Here is a 21612-nt window from a genome sequence, read left to right on the forward strand (position 1 = left end):
CAGAGATGGATGATGCTGCAGCAGGCGGACATTGTTCCAAACTTCTGCTTTGATACCTGCGTGGAGGGTGGGAATTCCCCCCCCCCCCCCAGAGCTGTTTGTACCCACTTTCCTTCCTTATATGATAGAGCAGATTGAGGTTAAATCCTGACAAGACAGAAGTACTCTTCTTGGGGGGCAGGGGGCTGCTGGGTGTGGGGGACTCCTTGGTCCTGAATGGGGCAACTGTATCCCTGAAGGACCAGGTGTGCAGCCTGGGGGTCATTTTGGATCCATGGAGGTACAGGTCCATTCCGTGTCCAGGGCAGGTCCATCTGGGATGCAGGATGAGACCCTCCCTGCCCACTGACTGTCTTGCCAGAGTGGCGCATGCTCCCACTTGGACCACTGCAATGGACTCTATGTGGGGCTGCCTTGGAAGGTGACCGAGAAACTACAACTAATTCAGAATGCGGCAGCCAGACTGGGGACTGGGAGCGGCTGCAGAGACCATATAACACCAGTCCTGAGAGAGAGTGGGGCCCTAAGCTACAGCTTGTTGAGCTCATACTTAAATCCTGCACTGGCATAGATAGATGGATGGATGGATGGATAGATAGATAGATAGATAGATAGATAGATAGATAGATACAGTGGTACCTCGGGTTACATATGCTTCAGGTTCCAGACGCTTCAGGTTACAGACTCCGCTAACTCAGAAACAGTACCTTGGGTTAAGAACTTTGCTTCAGGATGAGAACAGAAATTGCGCAGTGCTAGCGGGAGGCCCCATTAGCTAAAGTGGTGCTTCAGGTTAAGAACAGTTTCAGGTACCACTGTAGATAGAAAATATAAGATGATAGATTAGATGATAGATAGATATAAGATAGATAGATGATCAATAGATAGGTGATAGATAGATAGATGATTGGTAGGTTAAGTCGAGGAGTCATGAGCAACTCATTCAATGCGATTCTGCTCTCTTCACAGCTGAGCTGTGGTGGATCAGGAGAGAAAGCTGCGTAGTCTTCCCCCCAGTCCCCCTTCTGTACCTCTGAAGGTTTGATAACCAGGGGCTCTTCCCATCACAGAAGAGGGAGAGGGAGGGAGGGAGGGAGAGAGGGAGGGAGGGAGGGAGGGAGAGAGAGAGAGAGAGAGAGAGAGAGAGAGAGAGAGAGATATTTTCCAGTTCCTTTTAGATGTTTGCCATCTGCTTCTCCTCTCTGTGAACCTTCGGGTCTGAAATTCTCTTTAGCTTTGGCCAATCCCACCTGTTGCTGAGACGGAACATCCCTGACCATTCGCTGAGAGGTGTTTGCCAAAGAGAGTTTGGCTGGGGGCATAATTCAGCAGCAGCTTTGACTCCTCCTCCAAGCCTTGTGCTTTCCTTCTTCCCTCCCTTCTATTATGCCATGGATAGGCAGACTAAGACCCGGGGACCAGATCCGGCCCAATTGGCTTCTCAATCCGGCCAGCAGACGGTCCAGGAATGGGCATGTTTTGACATAAGTATAATGTGTCCTTTAATTTAAAATGCATCTCTGGGTGATTTGTGGGGCATGTGTCCTTTAATTTAAAATGCATCTCTGGGTGATTTGTGGGGCATAGGAATTCATTCATATTTCCCCCCAAAAATCTAGTCCGGCCCCCCACAAGGTCTGAGGGACCAGACCCTGCCGAAAAAGCTTGCTCACCCCTGTATTACGGTCTCCGCCAGTGCCAGATTTATGTCTCGGAGGCTAAGTCGGCTGAAGCTTTGGGCCTTAGATGCACTTTCTTCAAGAGATAAGTTTAGGATCAAATAATTTCTTCCTATATTACAGGCAGGCCCAATAGGCAGATCGTGATCTACCGGTAGATCACTGGACGTCTGTCATAGATCACAAGCTCGCCCCAAAGAAGCTCAACAGCTTTGACCTGAACCCCCCAAACGGGGGTAGATCACTGCCAGTTTTTAACTCTGTGATTTTTTAACCCTGTAATACACCCTCTATACAACATTTTCATATAATTATCTTTTAGCAGCGTACAATAGGGCGGTTCATGAAAAACATTTTTTTGAAAATGCCTTCTCCAAAGGTACTACACAAGGGACCCTCCTTCATGAAAATAGCCGTTTTCCTATATTGTCGTGAAGGCTGAATTGTCAATTCAGTGGAGCAGGGTCAAGATATTAACTGAGATGCATGAAATTTCAGATATAGCTATATAATCCCTAGTGTAGAAAGAGAAGACCTTTGGAGCAGGCATTTAATAAATAAATAAATTATGAAGCACCCTAGTATGCAATCAGTGAATATTAAATTCATTCTCCGTAACTTTTCCCAACCCTCCATTTGTACATGATGTCCTATATCTTGTGCCCATTTCATCATTACCAGTTTAACCCCCTCACTCCCACCTTTCAGGCTTAAAGGTGGGAGATTCCTTGCACCCTTCAGCTTGATCCTCATCACGACCCTCTGTTTGGGGCAGTTGATGGTATTGCAAAAGCAACTGCTTTGGGGCTATGTTGGAAAGTGTATCAGAAACCAGGCGGGGAACTAAGGCAAGGAGACAAGGCACCAAGGAAAATTGAGGCAAAGAGCGCTAGTAAAACCATGGAGGCTCACTTTAGAAAAGGCCACATTGCTTCACATCGGCTGGGAGAGAATCCTGAGCCTGCAATGTGTCTGCGGCCACTGCCCAATGGGAAATAAAACTAATTTTGATGGGTGTGTATCAGTTCCTGACTGTGTTTAACTATACGAATTCTTTATACATCATATAAACATACCTCTATTCACATTATCAAATTAAGTAGAAGCAATTAAAAACCACCATTCTGAACAGGAAATACAAATAGACCCTTCTTACATACGTAATGTCCAAATAGAAGCTTTTTTTGAGTTCCACATACAGTACGTCTTTACGAATACAAGTGTCAGATGCAACAACTTTAAGAAGCGGTACTCGCAGAAAATGAACTTTTTATTTGTAAGGTTCCACATATACCTTTGCAAAGTATAGTTATTGTATGCAGGTATAAGACAAAAGATACAAAAGATCTTAACATATGCCTTTGCAAAATATAGTTGCTGTATGCAGGTATCACACAAAAGAACTTAAGACAAGGATTCCCGGAATAACACCTTGTTTCGCCTTGTCAGGCTTCGTCAGCCATGCATACTTTAAATAATTAATAATAATAATAATAATAAATAATAATCCTATGTTTACTTTTCTAGAGAGACACAGTGTTAATTCTTGTTACAGGTGGCTGCAATCTACAGCAAAACAGGCATCCCCAACCTGCGGCCCTCCAGATGTTTTGGCCTACAACTCCCATGATCCCTAGCTAACAGGACCAGTGGTCAGGGATGATGGGAATTGTAGTCCAAAACATCAAGAGGGCCAAAGGTTGGGGGTGCCTGTCTTAAAGTGACCCCTTTGAAACCACCAGATTCAACATAGATTTTTAAGGTTATCCATTGTATGTCAAGATATTAATGATGACTCATAAAAAAACTATAATCTATTTCTGTATTTAAACCTGAGGGATGCAAAGAATCAAGCAGGAAAACCAATTTAGTTTCCTTCTGCAGAAGAATCTTTTGGGCATGCTAGTTGGATTTACATAACTATAGGTTTGATAATGTTGTGCAGGCTTCCTCAGCCTTGGGCCTCCAGATGTTTTTGGGCTGCAACTCCCATCATTCCTAGTTAGCAGGACCAGTGGTCAGGGATGCTGGGAATTATAGTTTCAAAACAGCAGGGGGGCTTAAGTTGAGGAAGCCTGGTGTTGTATATCAGTTCCTGGCAAGTGTAATAAAACGGAGACAAATGGAGACTTGGCTCACTTTTCCAAATGAGAATGAAGTATAAGCACGGGGCCTTGGAAGAGATTTCCAGTGTATTAGTCATTAGAGAAGAAGCCACAGGGAGAAAGCTTTATTTGGAAATGTCGGAGTTGTAGGGACACAAAATGGGAAGGTTTTGGCCGCTTCGCGGCAAAGCATGTTTGAAAAAAAGCGACAACTTTCACCCTAGACCAGGCATAGGCAACCTTCAGCCCTCCAGATGTTTTGGACAACAGTTCCCATCATCCCTGACCACTGGTCCTTCTAGATAGGGATCATGGGAGTTGTAGGCCAAAACATCTGGAGGGCCGAAGGTGGCCTATGCATGCCTAGACCAGTGGTGGCAAATCTTTTCGAGACCGAGTGCCCAAACCGCAGCCCCAAACCCCTTTATTTATCGCAAAGTGTTAACACAAAGTGCCCAGAGTTGTTGAGCTTTTTTGGGGTGGGTGGGTAGTGGGGTTCCCCAGAGTTGTTGTTTTGGGGGGACACCTCTGACTCTCATTCAAATCGGAACCAGGATGGCGGTGAAGGTCAAGTGCAAGTGCCTGGATGTGGTTGGAGGACGGGTCATGACTATCAGGTTGAGGTTGGATCCGGACAAGACAGAAGTCCTGTTGTAGGTGTGTGTGTGGGGTGACTCCCTGGTCCTGAATGGGGCAACTGTGCCCTTGAAGGACCAGGTGTGGAGCCTGGGGGTCATTTTGGACCTAAGGAGGCGCAGGTCCATTCTGTGTCCAGGGCGGCTCCATCTGGGATGCAGGATGAGACCCTTCCTGCCCGCTGACTGTTTTTCCATAGTAGTGACTGCTCTAGTTTCTATTTCCCAATTGGACTACTGCAATGCGCTCTACGTGGGGCTGCCTTGGAAGGTGACCGGAAACTACAACTAATCCAGAATGCGGCAGCCAGACTGGCTACTGGGACCACCGAGACCACATAACATCGGTCTTGAAAGACCTGCGTTGGCTCCCAGGAAGTTTCCGAGCCCAATTCAAAGTGTCGGTGTTGACCTAAATGGGTCAACCTTCTGGCGGTTTCCCCCCTGCTAGAAGCCAAGTTACAGGGAACCAGGCAGAGGGCCTTCTCAGTAGCGGTGCCTGCCCTGTGGAACTCCCTCCCATCAGATGTCAAAGGAATAAAGAACAATTAGAAGACATCTGAAGGCAGCCCGGTTTAGGGTGAATGACAGATGTTTTAATGTATTTCTAACCTTCCATTGGAAGCCGCCCAGAGTGGCTGGGGAAACCCAGCCAGATGGTCGGGATAGAAACCATAAATCATCATCATCATCAACAACAACAACAACTAGTTCAGAACAAGAATCCTGTCCCCTCCTGCAATTTCTAGCTTCTGGTGCTCAGAAACATTACTGCCTCCAGCCCTGCGTTTTATTATTTCTGTATCCTCTTGCCCCTTTCGTTGGGCTGCCTCCCCATTAAGGAATTTATATGCCAATTTCATATGAAACATTACCCCGAAGTGAGGTTCTGATGCCCTTCTTTGCTTGCTATTGATTGCCACTGAAATTATCTGTTTGGTGATCGTGACTAATAATAGTTCATCCATGCGGGGGCCCTTTTAAGCAGCGTTGAGTGACAGAAGGAAACATGAGAATGCCACCATTCATCCGTTCTCCCACCCCCTTCCAATTTATGGCAGGAGCGTTAAGGCTGAGGAAAAGCTTTGGAAAACACAACACATACTCACCGTGCAAAGCCACGGATTGGGAAAGCAGAGCTTCAACCTTGATGGAGAGCAACTTGTGCGAGTTCAATGAAGCACTCTGGAGGAAACGTTCCAAGGCCGAAGCCCAGAATTGGTTTATAGGCTGTAGGTCAGGCATTCCCAACCTCAGATGTTTTGGACTACAGTTCCCATCATTCCTGTTAGCTAGGGATCATGGGAGTTGTAGGCCAAGTTGTAGGGCTGCAGGTTGGGGATGCCAGCTGTAGGTGAACACAGCTTTCTGTTTAACAGTTTCAATTCAGGATCTCCAAGCAGTTGTCTTCTAAAAAAAATAATTTCGGAAATAGACTTGAAAGAGAAGTAGCTGAATTGCAACTTATCACTCAGCTGAAAACTGTTCGACAGTGGAATTTGCTGCTAAGGAGTGTGGTGGAGTCTCCTTCTTTGGAGGTCTTTAAGCAGAGGCTTGACAACCATATGTCAGGAGTGCTCTGATGGTGTTTCCTGCTTGGCAGGGGGTTGGACTCGATGGCCCTTGTGGTCTCTTCCAACTCTATGATTCTATGATTCTATGGGGTCTGAATAGAGATATTGAATTCCTGCCTCTTTACACACGCTAAAGCTATTTTGGGTAATCTGCATACCATCCCTTGCTTTTTCAGTCATTCATAGTCGCTAGCAGGTTGACCATACCCACTGAGTCCTACAACCATTTGGAGAAAACCCCACCCACCCACCCCCACTATATATCAGGTTCCGGGGACTCCCCTCCCTCTATATATCAGGGTCCGGGGACTCCCCTCCCTCTATATATCAGGGTCTGGGGTCTCCCCTCCCTCTATATATCAGGGTCCGGGGACTCCCCTCCCTCTATATATCAGGGTCCGGGGACTCCCTTCCCTCTATATATCAGGGTCCGGGGACTCCCCTCCCTATATATCAGGGACTCGGGACTCCCCTCCCTCTATGTATCAGGGTCTGGGGACTCCCCTCCCACTATATATCGGGGTCCGGGGACTCCCCTCCCTCTATATATCGGTGTCCGGGACTCCCCTCCCTCTGCATATCAGGGTCCGGGGACTCCCCTCCCTCTATATATCAGGGTCTGGGACTCCCCTCCCTCTATATATCGGGGTCCGGGGCCTCCCCTCCCTCTATATATCGGGGTCCGGGGTCTCCCCTCCCTCTATATATCAGGGTCTGGGGACTCCCCTCCCACTATATATCGGGGTCTCGGGACTCCATGCCCTCTATATATCGGGGTCTCGGGACTCCCCTCCCACTATATATCGGGGTCCGGGGACTCCCCTCCCTCTATATATCGGTGTCTGGTGTCTCCCCTCCCTCTATATATCGGGGTCCGGGGACTCCCCTCCCTCTATATATCAGGGTCCGGGGACTCCCCTCCCTCTATATATCAGGGTCTGGGGTCTCCCCTCCCTCTATATATCAGGGTCCGGGGACTCCCCTCCCACTATATATCAGGGTCTCGGGACTCCCCTCCCTCTATATATCCGGGTCTGGGGTCTCCCCTCCCTCAATATATCGGGGTCTGGGGTCTCCCCTCCCTCTATATATCAGGGTCTGGGGACTCCCCTCCCTCTATATATCAGGGTCCGGGGACTCCCCTCCCTCTATATATCAGGGTCTGGGGTCTCCCCTCCCTCTATATATCAGGGTCCGGGGACTCCCCTCCCACTATATATCAGGGTCTCGGGACTCCCCTCCCTCTATATATCGGGGTCTGGGGTCTCCCCTCTCTCTATATATCGGGGTCCGGGGACTCCCCTCCCTCTATATATCAGGGTCCGGGGACTCCCCTCCCTCTATATATCAGGGTCTGGGGTCTCCCCTCCCTCTATATATCAGGGTCTGGGGACTCCCCTCCCACTATATATCAGGGTCTCGGACTCCCCTACCTCTATATATCAGGGTCCGGGGACTCCCCTCCCACTATATATCAGGGTCTGGGGTCTCCCCTCCCTCTATATATCGGGGTCTGGGGTCTCCCCTCCCTCTATATATCGGGGTCTGGGTACATCCGCTTCAGTGTATCTGAAGAAGTCTGCCTGCGCACAACAGCCAAGTGTTGCTATTATTATTGACTACAAGTATTAAGAAGATGTCAATCATGGAGGCACAGGTCTGTAATCCTTTTTTAGGAAAAGGTTCAGCTTTGCTGGCATCCTCTCAATATGGACAAGCAGAGGAAGGTTTCCTTTTGGGAACCATAAAATCACCCATCTCCTACTACCCTTCTGAGAAATACCCCACCCCACCCTCCCACTACATATCAGGTCTGGGGACTTCTGTTTCACTGTACCTAAGGAAGGGCGCCTGCACACAAAAGCTTCGACCAAGAACAAACTGAGTTGGTCTATTAAGGTGCTGCTGAACCATTTTTTTATTTTTTCCTGTTTAACAATTCACTTGGAAGACATAGGCGGCGAAATAATTTGACGCAGGCCAGAAAGAGGGTGGGCGGCCTCCCCATCCCTTCTGCACCTGCATCTCTTGGCTTGGCCACGGTGGGAGAGAACTCTGCCCCTTCCGCTCCATTCCTCTCCTGCCAACCTTCTTGGTGGAAGGTGATTGTTATTTTTTCCTGCAGAGCCGTGTAGCTTGGCCACAGTTACTCGCCATGCATTGGGAACCTCAAAGCTGGATTACTGCAGTGCGCTCCTTGAGGTGGGCTTGGAGGCTGCAGCTGGAGCAGAACCGGTGCCTAGGTTGTTTTAGGGGCAAACTGTCACCAGCAGATGATCTAAATACTATTATGTATATAGTACATTAACTGATTTACCCCATTAAATATTATACATACATTATCCAATGTATAAGACATAGAATCATAGAATCATAGAGTTGGAAGAGACCACAAGGGCCATCGAGTCCAACCCCCTGCCAAGCAGGAAACACCGTCAGAGCACTCCTGTCATATGGTTGTCAAGCCTCTGCTTAAAGACCTCCAAGGAAGGAGACTCCACCACACTCCTTGGCAGCAAATTCCACTGTTGAACAGCTCTTACTGTCAGGAAGTTCTTCCTAATGTTTAGGTGGAAACTTCTTTCTTGTAGTTTGGAGCCATTGCTCCGTGTCCGCTTCTCTGGAGCAGCAGAAAACAACCTTTCTCCCTCCTCTATGTGACATCCTTTTATATATTTGAACATGGCTATCATATCACCCCTTAACCTCCTCACATGCCCAGCTCCCTTAGCCGTTCCTCATAAGGCATCGTTTCCAGGCCTTTGACCATTTTGGTTGCCCTCCTCTGGACACGTTCCAGTTTGTCAGTGTCCTTCTTGAACTGTGGTGCCCAGAACTGGACACAGTACTCCAGGTGAGGTCTGACCAGATACATATATGTTTAATTTTGCATTATATATTTACCCCATGAATATCCTAATATATCCTAATACCTGTATATTTTACATAATACCTAAGAGCTGACTGTACATAACATTATATACCAGACAACTATTATTAAGGTATTATAACCTCTTCATTTGATTTAAGAAAGTTATATATATATATATATATATATATATATATATATGTAGTGCATTACTGTATAAACTCATGAATATCCATTAATCACTACTCTCCATAATCTTACATTCAGACATTACAGTACCTGATATATTTCTCTTCAATACAGAAGTGCATTCTATACTCGGTTATTTATTAATCCGGCATATTTGAAGGAAACCAAAATGCTTCTTTACAAAGTTATGGTACTACCAACTTTACTATATGCTTGTGAAACATGGACCACTTATCAACGCCATCTCCAACTCCTCAAAAGTTTCCATCAACAAGGTCTCCGAATATTTTTACACATCACTTGGGAAGACAGGCGAACTAATATCAGTGTGCTGGAAGAAGCAAAGACTGTCAGTGTCGAAGCAACAACCCTTCAACATCAACTTTGGACCAGTCATGTGGCCTTCCAAAGCAACAACTCTATTCCAAACTTAAAAATGGAAAGCTTAATGCTGGTGGTCCACCAAAGAGGTTGAAAGATCTCAAGGCAAATTTCACAAATGTAGTACAGTGGTACCTTGGGTTACATACACTTCAGGTTACAGACTCCACTAGCCCAGAAATAGTACCTCGGCTTAAGAACTTTGCTTCAGGATGAGAAATTATGCTCCAGTGGCATGGCGGCAGCAGGCAGCCCCATTAGCTAAAGTGGTGCTTCAGGTTAAGAACAGTTTCAGGTTAAGAATGTACCTCCGGAACAAATTAAGTACTTAACCTGAGGTACCACTATATAAACACCGACAACTGGGAAACACTGGCCTGCGATAGCTCCAGTTGGAGAAAAGCCTTGACCAAAGGCGTCCTGGGCTTGGAAGACACTCAAACTTGGGACGCGAGGGAGAAACGGGTGAAGAGGAAGAACCTTCACCGGGATCAACTCCCGTCCAGAAACCCCACTGTGGAAGGACGTGTGGATCCGGAATTGGCCTCCACTGTCACTTATGGGCTCACTGCTAAAATCCGTGTTAATGGAAGCCAATCTGACCCAGCTATGAGGGATCGCCAAAGAAGAAGACCCTTGAGGTGGGCTTGGAGGCTGCAACTGGTGCAGAACTCGCGACTAGGTTGTTTTAGGGTCCAAGTGCCACCAGCATCCAACCCTTTGTCTTCAGGGTTTGCACAGGCTGCCAATCTGCTTCCCGGCCAAATTCAAGGTGTTGGTACTAACCTAAAGAGCCCTGTACAGCTGTTTGAGCTGCTATCTAGTATATCTCCTTAAGACAGGCATGGCCAAACTTGGCCCTCCAGCTGTTTTGGGACTACAACTCCCATCATCCCTGACCACTGGTCCTGTGATGAGAGTGGTAGTCCCCAAACAGCTGGAGTTTGCCTATGCCTGACATAGGCGCTGGAGGTGATGAATCAGTAAGTAATAAGAATAAGAAGCAGCTATGAATGGAAGGCGATTAATCCGGGGGCCCTGTTCTGCAGTGGTTCCACTCCTTCCTCATTACAGCACTTTTTTACAACAGTGAAATAGAAAAGGGAAATTTGCTCAGAAATCTTTACTCACTGAAATTATAAGGATCAACAGAGCTTAGAAAATTACTGTATATTTCAATAGCCTTAAGAACTACTTAGCAAGGGAAATCATACCTAAACTGGGAGCTGGGGGCCCTGTAATACAGTGGTTCGGCTGCTTCCTCCTGGACCGTGTCCAGAAAGTGGGGGGGGGACCCCGGGCTCTCACTTGTGGGGTACCTCTTCCCCCATGCTTTTAAAGATCTATATGAAGCTTCTGGGAGAGATCATCAGGGGGGTTGGGCTGGGCTGGGGGTTCATCAGTTTGCGGATGGTACCCAGCTCTACCTCTCTTTTAAATCAGAACCAGTGAAGGCGGTGAAGGTCCTGTGTGAGTGTCCGAGACGGTTGGAGGATGGATGGCGGCTAACAGATTGAGGTTGAATCCTGACAAGACAGAAGTACTGTTATTGGGGGACAGGGGGCGGGCTGGTGTGGGGGACTCCCTGGTCATGAATGGGGCAACTGTGCCCCTGAAGGACCAGCTGCGCAGCCTGGGGGTGATCTTGGACCCAAGGAGGCACAGGTCCATTCTGTGTCCAGGGCAGCTCCATCTGGGACGCAGGCTACCTGCCCAGAGTGGCGCATGCTCTGGTTATCTCCCGCTTGGACTACTGCCATGCACTCTACATGGGTCTGCCTTGGAAGGTAACCCAAAAACTGCAACTAATTCAGAATGCGGCAGCCAGACTGGGGACTGGGACTGCTGAGACCATATAACACCAGTCTTGAGAGACCTGCATTGGCTCCCCGTACGTTTCCGACCCCAATTCAAAGTGTATTAAGAGGATGCTGGCAAGGCAGGCTGAACCTTTCTGTAAACAAGGATTTCATTCTTCCCAAAAGGAAACCTTCCTCTGTGGGTCAATTTGAAGAGGATGCCAGTGAGGTTGAACCTTTCTGTAAATTAAAGTCTTACTGAGACCATAAAACACCAGTCCTGAGAGACCTGCATTGGCTCCCAGTACATTTCCAAGCACAATTCAAAGTGTTGGTGCTGACCTTGAAAGCCCTCAATGGGCTCAGCCCAGTAGACCTGAAGGAGCGGCTAACAGATTGAGGTTGAATCCTGGCAAGACAGAAGTACTGTTTTGGGGGGACAGGGGGCGGGTTGGTGTGGGGGACTCCCTAGTCCTGGATGGGACAACTCTGCCCCTGAAGGGCCAGCTGCGCAGGTCCATTCTGTGTCTAGGGCAGCTCCATCTGGGACGCAGGCAGAGACCGCCCCCCTGCCCACCGCCTGCCTGGCCAGAGTGGTCAGGATCCAACCTCAACCTGTTAGCCACCATCCATCCTCCAAATGTCACAAATGATCCTTTCCATAAGAGGCCATAATACGTGGTCCTTAGTCCTCAATCTCATATACATAACTTTAGATCCTATGGGTAACATCATATTATCCTTTTTTCCTTCTTCTACTTTATCAGCAATTTCCCATCTTTGCCTAATCTCTTGTCTTCTCTTCTCTCCTTTTTGGCTTTGTGCCTTCATTTATCCCTGATTTTGCTGCTGTGCCTGGGCCTGTGTATAAGCTACCTCGAAAGGGAGCAGGGCACATTTAGGATTCCAGCTGTAATGATAATTTGCAGTACCTAAAATTTGCAGACTCCTCTGATATTGAGAAGCAGGCAAGCAAGCTGAATGCCTTGGGACACTCACAGTTTCAGGTATTAAGGTTGCAAAGAGGTTTAGTTTATATAGTTAGTTTATATAGTTTATACTGTTAGCCCATGGGTAGGTAACCTAAGGCCTGGGGGCCGGATGCAGCCCCATCGCCTTCTCAATTCAGCCTGCGGATGGTCCGGGAATCAGCATGTTTTTACATGCGTAGAATGTGTGTTTTGATTTAAAATGCATCTCTGGGTTATTTGTGGGACACAGGAATGCGTTCATTTCCCCCCCCAAAATCTAGTTCGCCCCCCCCACAAGGTCTGAGGAACAGGGGGCCAGCTCATGGCTGAAAAAGTTTGCTGACCCCTGAGTTAGTTTATACAGTTAGTTTATACGGGTTACATTTGTTGGAAGCAGGACTCTCAGAAAGAGTCCCATCCTGTGAATAAAACAGTATTTAAACAGCATTCAAAATGCTTGACATCAGGCTTCCTCAGCCTCAGCCCTCCAGATTTTTATGGCCTACAACTCCCAAAATCTCACTAGCAGGACCAGTGGTCAGGGATGATGGGAATTGTAGTCTCAAAACATCTGGAGGGCTGAGGTTGAGGAAGTCTGCTCTACATAAGAAATCAAACAACAAACGTTTAATTTCACAATATAACACAACCACTTCCAGATACTCACAGAGGACTCACAGAAGCTCAGAAGTGAAGTTGCCTGATGATGCTCAGCCTGAACCATAATAATAATAATAATAATAATAATAATAATAATAATAATAATTTATCATTTCTGCCCCGCCCATCTGGCTGGCTCTCCCCAGCTGCTCTGAGCTGCTTCCAACAAAAGATTAAAAAGACAGCCGTTTAAAATTTCCTGAAATTATGCACACACCCCCCCCCCCGAGAGGGCTCAGATTCCTACAGGGACTACTCAGCATTTTGGACGTTTTCAGAGACTGAAGTAGCTGGGCAGGTATTTATATCCTGTTGACGGTGCCCTATTCTTCTCCCCTGAGATCACCTAAAATGGTAAATGTTTTCCGTGGGATGAGGGCCACCAGTCCTGGGCAAAGGGGTGTGGACATCTCTTGGTGCCCCCCCCCCCAATATTAATAGCCTCCCTGAACTCTCAAACTGGGAGAGCTCTTACCAGCCGAGCTCCTAAAGTAGGGCTAGTTGGGAATTGGTCTTCGCTGAAGGATGGCTTACCACAGGCATGCAGGTAACCCTCCTCTGCGCCCCAAATATATATATGGCATTTCATTGTCTTTTGTGCTTCGGGCAAGAGATCTGGCTGGCTGGCTTGCTCTTTCAACAGGATTTCGCTGTGCTGGAAATTCTTCCTTTGAGCCTTGGGGTGTGTGTGTGCTTTCTAACAAATAAGGAGACCCTCTGTGCGATGATATTCCTTCCAGGGTGGGCAGTAGGGTGGTTCATAAAAAACCTTTTTTTGAAAATGCCTTCTCCAAAGGTCTTATCTTAACCACACTAGAGATCTCTGAAATTTCGTGCATATCAGTTAATATCTTGACCCTCCTCCACAAAAATAGCTGTTTACATGCCCATTTTCCTATATCGTGAAGGCTGAAATGTCAATTCAGTGGAGCAGGGTCAAGATATTAACTGATATGCTTGAAATTTCAGAAATAGCTATATAATCCCTAGTGTAGTAAGATAAAACTTTTGGAGAAGGCATTTAAAAAAAAAAGTTTTTATGAACCGCCCGAGTGGGTAGAGGTTCTGCTAACTGCTGCAAGAAGGATCCTTGCACAAACATTTCCTTTGCTTTACTTTCATGCTGTGGGTGTCTGTTAGTGTTTCTGTCCTGTTTTTCCCTGAAACTTGCCAAACCCTTCAGTATTGCAAGAGCCTGGTAGAGATGCTCATGGGGAGGGGTCTTCTTCTCTTTCACCTTTGGCAATCCCTCGTAGCTGAGTCAGATCTCCCAGAAACAAGGTTTTAACAATGAGTCCATAAGTGACTGTGGAGGTCAATTCTGGATCCACAGTGGGGACATTGGTTTCTGAGTGGGAGTTGATCACAAGCGTTTCTTCCTCTTCACCCGTTTCTCCCTCACGTCCCAAGTTTGAGTGTCTTCCAAGCCCAGGACGCCTTTGGTCAAGACTGTTCTCCAACTGGAGCTCTCGCAGCCCAGTGCTTCCCAGTTGTCAGTGTTTATACTACGTTTTTAAAAAATTGCCTTGAGATCTTTCAACCTCTTTTGTGGACCACTGGCGTTACGCTTTCCATTTTTAAGTTCGGAAGAGAGTCATTGCTTTGGAAGGAGATACGCAACATGACTGGTGCAAAGTTGATGTTGAAGGATCATTGCTTCAACAGTGGCGATCTTTGCTTCTTCCAGTACACTGGCATTAGTTCGCCTGTCTTCCCAAGTGATATATAAAAATTTCCGGAAACCCTGTTGACGGAATCTTTTGAGAAGCTGGAGATGGTATGGATAAGCAAGTATAAGAGCTGGTAAAGGGCAATTAAGCAGAATATCACTAACTTCATTTTAATATTCTGTTGGAAGCTGCCCAGAGTGGCTGGGGAAACCCAGCCAGATGGGTGGGGTATAAATAATAAATTTTTATTTTTATTTTTATTTTTATTTTTATTTTTATTTTTATTTTTATTTTTATTTTTATTTTTATTTTTATTTTTATTTTTATTTTTATTTTTATTTTTATTTTTATTTTTATAATATGGATTGGACTCTAAACAACTGCCAGATCCTTTTAGCAGGAGACAGGGCACAGATAAGCTTCAGGGACAGCATTGTCCCTGCTTAGACGCTCCATTAAACTCCTTGGCCGCCATTCTTTTAAATTTTGTTGTTGTTTAGTCGTGTCCGCCTCTTCGTGACCCCCTGGACCAGAGTATGCCAGGAATTCCTGTCTTCCACTGCCTCCCGCAGTTTGGTCAAACTCATGCTGGTAGCTTCGAGAACACTGTCCAACCATCTCTGTCGTCCCCTTCTCTTTGTGCCCTCCATCTTTCCCAACATCAGGGTCTTTTCCAGGGAGTCTTCTCTTCTCATGAGGGGGCCAAAGTCTTGGAGCCTCAGCTTCAGGATCTGTCCTTCCAGTGAGCACTCAGGGCTGATTTCCTTAAGAATGGATAGGTTTGATCTTCTTGCAGTCCATGGGACTTTCAAGAGTCTCCTCCAGCACCAGAATTCAAAAGCATCAATTCTTCAGCGATCAGCCTTCTTTATGGTTCAGCTCTCACTTCCATACATCACTACTGGGAAAACCAGAGCTTTAACTATATGGACCTTTGTCAGCAAGGTGATGTCTCTGCTCTTTAAGATGCTGTCTAGGTTTGTCATCACTTTTCTCCCAAGAAGCAGGCGTCTTTTAATTTTGTGGCTGCTGTCACCATCTGCAGTGAGCATTTATATCATTTAGGTGTAGACAAATTAAGACTCTTTGCTTTACTAAAACCTGAAGAGTGAAGTTTAGGATAGACCATTTGAGTCCAGGCGCTCTTGGGACAATCTTGCAGCACTAGGGATATTAGACTGGGGAGATTTGAGTATAGGTGAAGCCAGAAGTTAAATGTCCTGTGCCAGATTCAGTTACAGATAGGTAGCCGTGCTCGTCTGCCATAGTCAAAACAGATGTGCATGCACACGAAAGCTCATACCAAGAACTAACTTAGTTGGTCTTTAAGGTGCTACTGGAAGGAATTTTTTTATTTTGTTTTGACTGTGCCAGATTCGTAATTCTACTGAAGGGAGATTGGCCTCTAGGTGCAATGATGCCTTTGGGACACAGGGTGGTACAGAAAAAAATTGCCTTAGAAACTTTGCATGCAGGAAAGCTCCAAGCTAGACCCCTGGGACCACCACTTTAAAACACCTGAGGTCGCAGGTGAATCGAAAACCCCTGAGACCTGCTGCATTTCTGAGTATGGCGCTTGGTGGACAAATATCCTGACCTGGAACCAAGCGGCTTCCTAGGGTGATGTTATTGGGTCCATATTACAGATCAGGTAGATTGAGGCAGAGGGCGAGAGAAAGGGTGTTAACTTCTCTTACGGAAATGACAGGTGCCCCCCACATCTTTAAAGTTGTTAAATGTTACAAATTTTATGCCTGAATGTATCATTTTGACTTGACAGCTCAGAGAAGATGCCTAGCTTTAAAAAATTATATAACATCAACTCCTTTGCCAGTTTCCTCCATTTCAACGCTATTTTGCCCTTGGAAAAAGGACTCTTTTCCCTGCCACCTCCCCAAGCCTGGGGACATGTATACACACCTCCTACCCCAGGAAATGCCAGAGGTGATAATTGCTGAGCTGATTGTTGGCCAAGGGAAGCCAAATCTCATCACCAAACTTGTCTCAGGCTCCAGACATGCAAAGAAAGTTCTATTGTACTTTTGGGTGGTTGGTACTTGAGACATGTTTGCCTGTGCTAATCTTATACTTGGGTGTTGCCTTGACATATCTGTCTATGCTAATCTTGTGTAACCCTCCCCTTTCTGACGGTTTTAGTGGTGTAGCAATGAAGTATCGATGATGCTGTGTGAACTGTTTAAAAAGTCAGTGTCGCCCCAATGCTCAGGGTTCTTACTGCCGTTTGAACCTGTCACACAACAATAAGGGATTCAAAGTCTACTGACTGCTGTTTTGCTCAAAATTACTTGCCTGGAATTTCCTTCTTTTACTGACCGCATGGACCCATGGGGGACTTGCTCCCCACAAGCTGGGCTGTTGAGTAGAGTCGCATCCCAGAATTTTCTTTAACACTTGCTTGGCAGGGCTCACAGCTTAGCCCCTTGTCTCTGTCTTCCATAAGCACTTTGGTGCTCATTCGCCCTAGCTGTGCTCCTGCACTGTAGGACTGGCATTTGCTGTTCATGCTTCAATCCCACTTTGCCTGCTGACGTACGGACGGAGGCTGCAGAAATTGTTTCGCGTCTATCGAGACATTAGCGAATCCCCCCCCCCAAAGCTCTTTGCTTATCAGTTTCCACTCCCTCCTGCTTGTTGAATGTGCTCCACAAACTGTTGCCACGACACAAAATACTTGGTATAGAGCTGGACCAAATCCAGGTAATTGAGTGAAAGGGCAAGCGACTCATGAAACAATGGGGTCATGGGCCTATATTTAGATTGGAGGGTGGGCGGGTGGGGTACGTGCCAGAGAGAACATTGCAGAAACAAGTTAGCCATGAACACATTGGTTTTCCTTGGCTGTCATTAGGAGGAGGTGCTCTGTGCGGCTCCACTGCTTGCTTATTTCTCTTGTTCTGAGCTTGTGCACCTGAACCTGTAGCTGTGAGAGCTTCAGAGAGGAATGTGTCAGATCTGGGTCTCTGTCCCGATCTAACGCTGTTTGAAATAAATAAATAAATAAATAAAAAATGGTTCAGCAGCACCTTAGAGACCAACTCAGTTTGTTCTTGGTCGAAGCTTTTGTGTGCAGGTGCCCTTCCTTAGGTACAGTGAAACAGTCCCCAGACCTGATATGTAGTGGGGAGGGTGGGGTGGGGTATTTCTCAGAAGGGTAGTAGGAGATGGGTGATTTTATGGTTCCCAAAAGGAAACCTTCCTCTGCTTGTCCATATTGAGAGGATGCCAGCAAAGCTGAACCTTTTCCTAAAAAAGGATTACAGACCTGTGCCTCCATGATTGACATCTTCTTAATACTTGTAGTCAATAATAATAGCAACACTTGGCTGTTGTGCGCAGGCAGACTTCTTCAGATACACTGAAGCGGATGTACCCAGACCCCGATATATAGTGGGAGGGGAGACCCCAGATCCTGATATATAGAGGGAGGGGAGTCCCCGGACCCTGATATATAGAGGGAGGGGAGTCCCCGGACCCTGATATATAGTGGGAGGGGAGTCCCGAGACCCTGATATATAGTGGGAGGGGAGTCCCCGGACCCTGATATATAGAGGGAGGGGAGTCCCCGGATCCCCGATATATAGAGGGAGGGGAGTCCCCGGACCCTGATATATAGAGGGAGGGGAGTCCCCAGACCCCGATATATAGAGGGAGGGGAGACCCCAGACCCCGATATATAGAGGGAGGGGAGACCCCAGACCCTGATATATAGAGGGAGGGGAGTCCCGAGACCCTGATATATAGTGGGAGGGGAGTCCCCAGACCCTGATATATAGAGGGAGGGGAGACCCCAGACCCTGATATATAGAGGGAGGGGAGTCCCTAGTCCCTGATATATAGTGGGAGGGGAGTACCCAGACCCTGATATATATAGGGAGGGGAGTCCCCAGACCCTGATATATAGAGGGAGGGGAGTCCCCAGACCCTGATATATAGAGGGAGGGGAGACCCCAGACCCTGATATATAGTGGGAGGGGAGACCCCAGGCCCTGATATATAGAGGGAGGGGAGTCCCGAGACCCTGATATATAGTGGGAGGGGAGTCCCCGGACCCTGATATATAGAGGGAGGGGAGACCCCAGACCCTGATATATAGAGAGAGGGAAGTCCCCGGACCCCCGATATATAGAGGGAGGGGAGTCCCCGGACCCTGATATATAGAGGGAGGGGAGTCCCCGGACCCTGATATATAGAGGGAGGGGAGACCCCAGACCCTGATATATAGAGGGAGGGGAGTCCCGAGACCCTGATATATAGTGGGAGGGGAGTCCCCAGACCCTGATATATAGAGGGAGGGGAGACCCCAGACCCTGATATATAGAGGGAGGGAAGTCCACAGACCCTGATATATAGAGGGAGGGGAGACCCCAGACCCTGATATAAAAAGGGAGGGGAGTCCCCGGACCCTGATATATAGAGGGAGGGGAGTCCCCAGACCCTGATATATAGAGGGAGGGGAGACCCCAGACCCCGATATATTGAGGGAGGGGAGACCCCAGACCCGGATATATAGAGGGAGGGGAGTCCCGAGACCCTGATATATAGTGGGAGGGGAGTCCCCGGACCCTGATATATAGAGGGAGGGGAGACCCCAGACCCTGATATATAGAGGGAGGGGAGTCCCCGGACCCTGATATATAGAGGGAGGGGAGTCCCCGGACCCCGATATATAGAGGGAGGGGAGACCCCAGACCCCGATATATAGAGGGAGGGGAGACCCCAGACCCTGATATATAGAGGGAGGGGAGTCCCGAGACCCCGATATATAGTGGGAGGGGAGTCCCCAGACCCTGATATATAGAGGGAGGGGAGACCCCAGACCTTGATATATAGTGGGAGGGGAGACCCCAGACCCTGATATATAGAGGGAGGGGAGACCCCAGACCCTCATATATAGTGGGAGGGAAGTCCCCAGACCCTGATATATAGTGGGAGGGGAGTCCCCAGACCCTGATATATAGTGGGAGGGGAGTCCCCGGACTCTGATATTTAGAGGGAGGGGAGTCCCTGGACCCTGCTATATAGAGGGAGGGGAGTCCCCGGACCCTGATATATAGAGCCCTGATATATAGAGGTGGGGCAGGGGTTTTCTCTGAAGAGTAGTAGGACTCAATGGGTATGGTTAACCTGTTGGCGACTGTGAACAACTGCAATTAGTCCTGCAGAAAAAAGCAGGGGTGCCAAAAATAGCCAGGTCTCTCCATAGTTTTCAGCTGGTTGATAAGTTGCAATTCAGCCACTTCTCTTTCAAGTCTCTATCTGAAATTCTTTTGTAATAATACAGCTGCTTGGAGATCCTGTATTGAACGTCCCAGAAGATGGACGCGTTCTCCTTTTGGCTTCTCGGCCTTGCAATTCCCGATGTCGGAGTGATGCCCATTTATCCTCTGGCACAGGGTTTGGCCTGTTGGTCCAATAGAGAGCACTGCTGGCATTTGATGGCATTTGATAACATTTGATGTCATTTGATGGCATACACAACGTTCGAAGATGAGCCATTCAATAGGCCTGAGATGGGATGTTTGGCATTGTTGGGTCCAGCGATGGTGTCGTCTGGGTGTGAGTGGCAGCAAAGTTGGCACCTGGGTTTATTGCAGGCTCTGGTACCCGTGTCCGTGTTAAGGTATGATTGTGGGTGAGGAGTTGTTGTCGCCGTCTAGGAAGGTTGTAAATCTCTGAGGCGTTGAACTGTTTTAACTTGGGAGCTGTATGTGATAGCTAGTGGCATTCCGTTATTTTCTCTTTGGGGTCTGTCTCGCAGCAAGTGCACTCTGGCAATCTGTCTCACTTTGTTGATCTGTTGTTTAACTTTGAATTCCAAAACACCTGAATCTAGGATCTAAGGCTGTTTGAAAGAAGACCAACATCCAAAGCAATTTTGGCCAAGAATATGAACTGCTGGGGAAACCCTGGGAGTCTGTCTGTCTCCTGTGTTCTGTCTCTTGATGGATGAGGTGGCAGCTGGCCTGAGGAATGGGAGACAGGTCGAGGTTAACATAGCTGGAAGTTTTGGCAAGTCGGAGGGGAGACAGCGTCCCAGCCATTGAAGCAATGTGTTCCTTTGTGGATTAGGAAGCAAAACAGGCCATCCCGCTCTGCAAAGAGCAGCTGGGTCACGTCATGTTATTTAAAAAATGCCATTGCTCCTTTTCCCCTTATGGGGTACCCAAAAGCCCGTCTAGAGTCCTTAAGTGGGTTCCCTATCAGTAGGTGAAAAATTGTTGTTGTTGAGTTGTTTAGTCATGTCCGCCTCTTCGTGACCCCACAGACCAGAGCATGCCAGGTACTCCTGTCTTCCACTGCCTCCCGCAGTTTGGTCAAACTCATGCTGGTAGCTTCGAGAACACTATCCAACCATCTCGTCCTCTGTCGTCCCCTTCTCCTTGTGCCCTCCATCTTTCCCAACATCAGGGTCTTTTCCAGGGAGTCTTCTCTTCTCATGAGGGGGCCAAAGTCTTGGAGCCTCAGCTTCAGGATCTGTCCTTCCAGTGAGCACTCAGGGCTGATTTCCTTCAGAATGGATCAGTTTGATCTTCTTGTAGTCCAAGAGTCTCCTCCAGCACCATAATGCAAAAGCATCAATTCTTTGGCGATCAGCCTTCTTTATGGTCCAGCTCTCACTTCCATACATCACTACTGGGGAAACCATAGCTTGAACTATATGGATCTTTGTCGGTAAGGTGATCTCTGCTTTCTGAGATGCTGCCTAGTTTTGTCATCACTTTTCTCCCGAGAAGCAGGCGTCTTTTGATTTTGTGACTGCTGTCACCATCTGTCATATTTTGGGGGACTCAAATGGGGGCCCCTTTTTAAACATTTTTTAAAGTAAAAAAACCCTAGTCTTATACACAGAAAAGTACGGTACCTTGGCAATGGATTATTTGGATCCTGAACAACCACGGACAAACAAAACTGTTTGCTTTATGCAGCTGCACAGAGCTGGCCAAGGAGCAGCATAGTTTGGATTTTTCAAGCCTTTTCCCATGTTTTGGAGGAGAGAAGGCTTGACTTAATTCCAGGCAGCCTCCCAGGCCCCACGCTGGATCTCAAATGCCATCTTTC

The 21612-nt window shown here is 47.5% G+C and overlaps 1 protein-coding gene and 1 long non-coding RNA gene across 4 annotated transcripts in view; one reads left to right on the top strand and one right to left on the bottom strand.

The window, feature by feature from the left end:
• LOC307208332 overlaps positions 1-1534 on the bottom strand; it is a 33248-nt gene extending 31714 nt beyond the window's left edge. The window contains exons 1-2 of the long non-coding RNA XR_013835101.1: positions 1251-1534; positions 640-815 (exon numbers count right to left, since the gene is read on the bottom strand). This is a non-coding gene — a long non-coding RNA (uncharacterized lncRNA). The remainder of the gene's footprint in view (positions 1-639; positions 816-1250) is intronic.
• Positions 1-21612, top strand: part of FHL1 (four and a half LIM domains 1) — a 65446-nt gene that overhangs the window by 16918 nt on the left and 26916 nt on the right. Inside the window, exon 1 of one of the 3 annotated variants that reach the window (XM_079962908.1) lies at positions 13257-13409. The exons of the other annotated variants lie outside the window; for them this stretch is intronic. Within the exon in view, the coding sequence (XP_079819034.1) occupies positions 13388-13409 (22 nt within the window). The 5' untranslated portion in view covers positions 13257-13387. Of the gene's footprint in view, positions 1-13256; positions 13410-21612 lie in introns of those variants that run through there. 3 annotated transcript variants of the gene reach the window in all.

This window comes from Podarcis cretensis (genome assembly GCF_951804945.1).
Source record: "Podarcis cretensis genome assembly, chromosome: Z".
Classification (NCBI taxonomy): domain Eukaryota; kingdom Metazoa; phylum Chordata; class Lepidosauria; order Squamata; family Lacertidae; genus Podarcis; species Podarcis cretensis.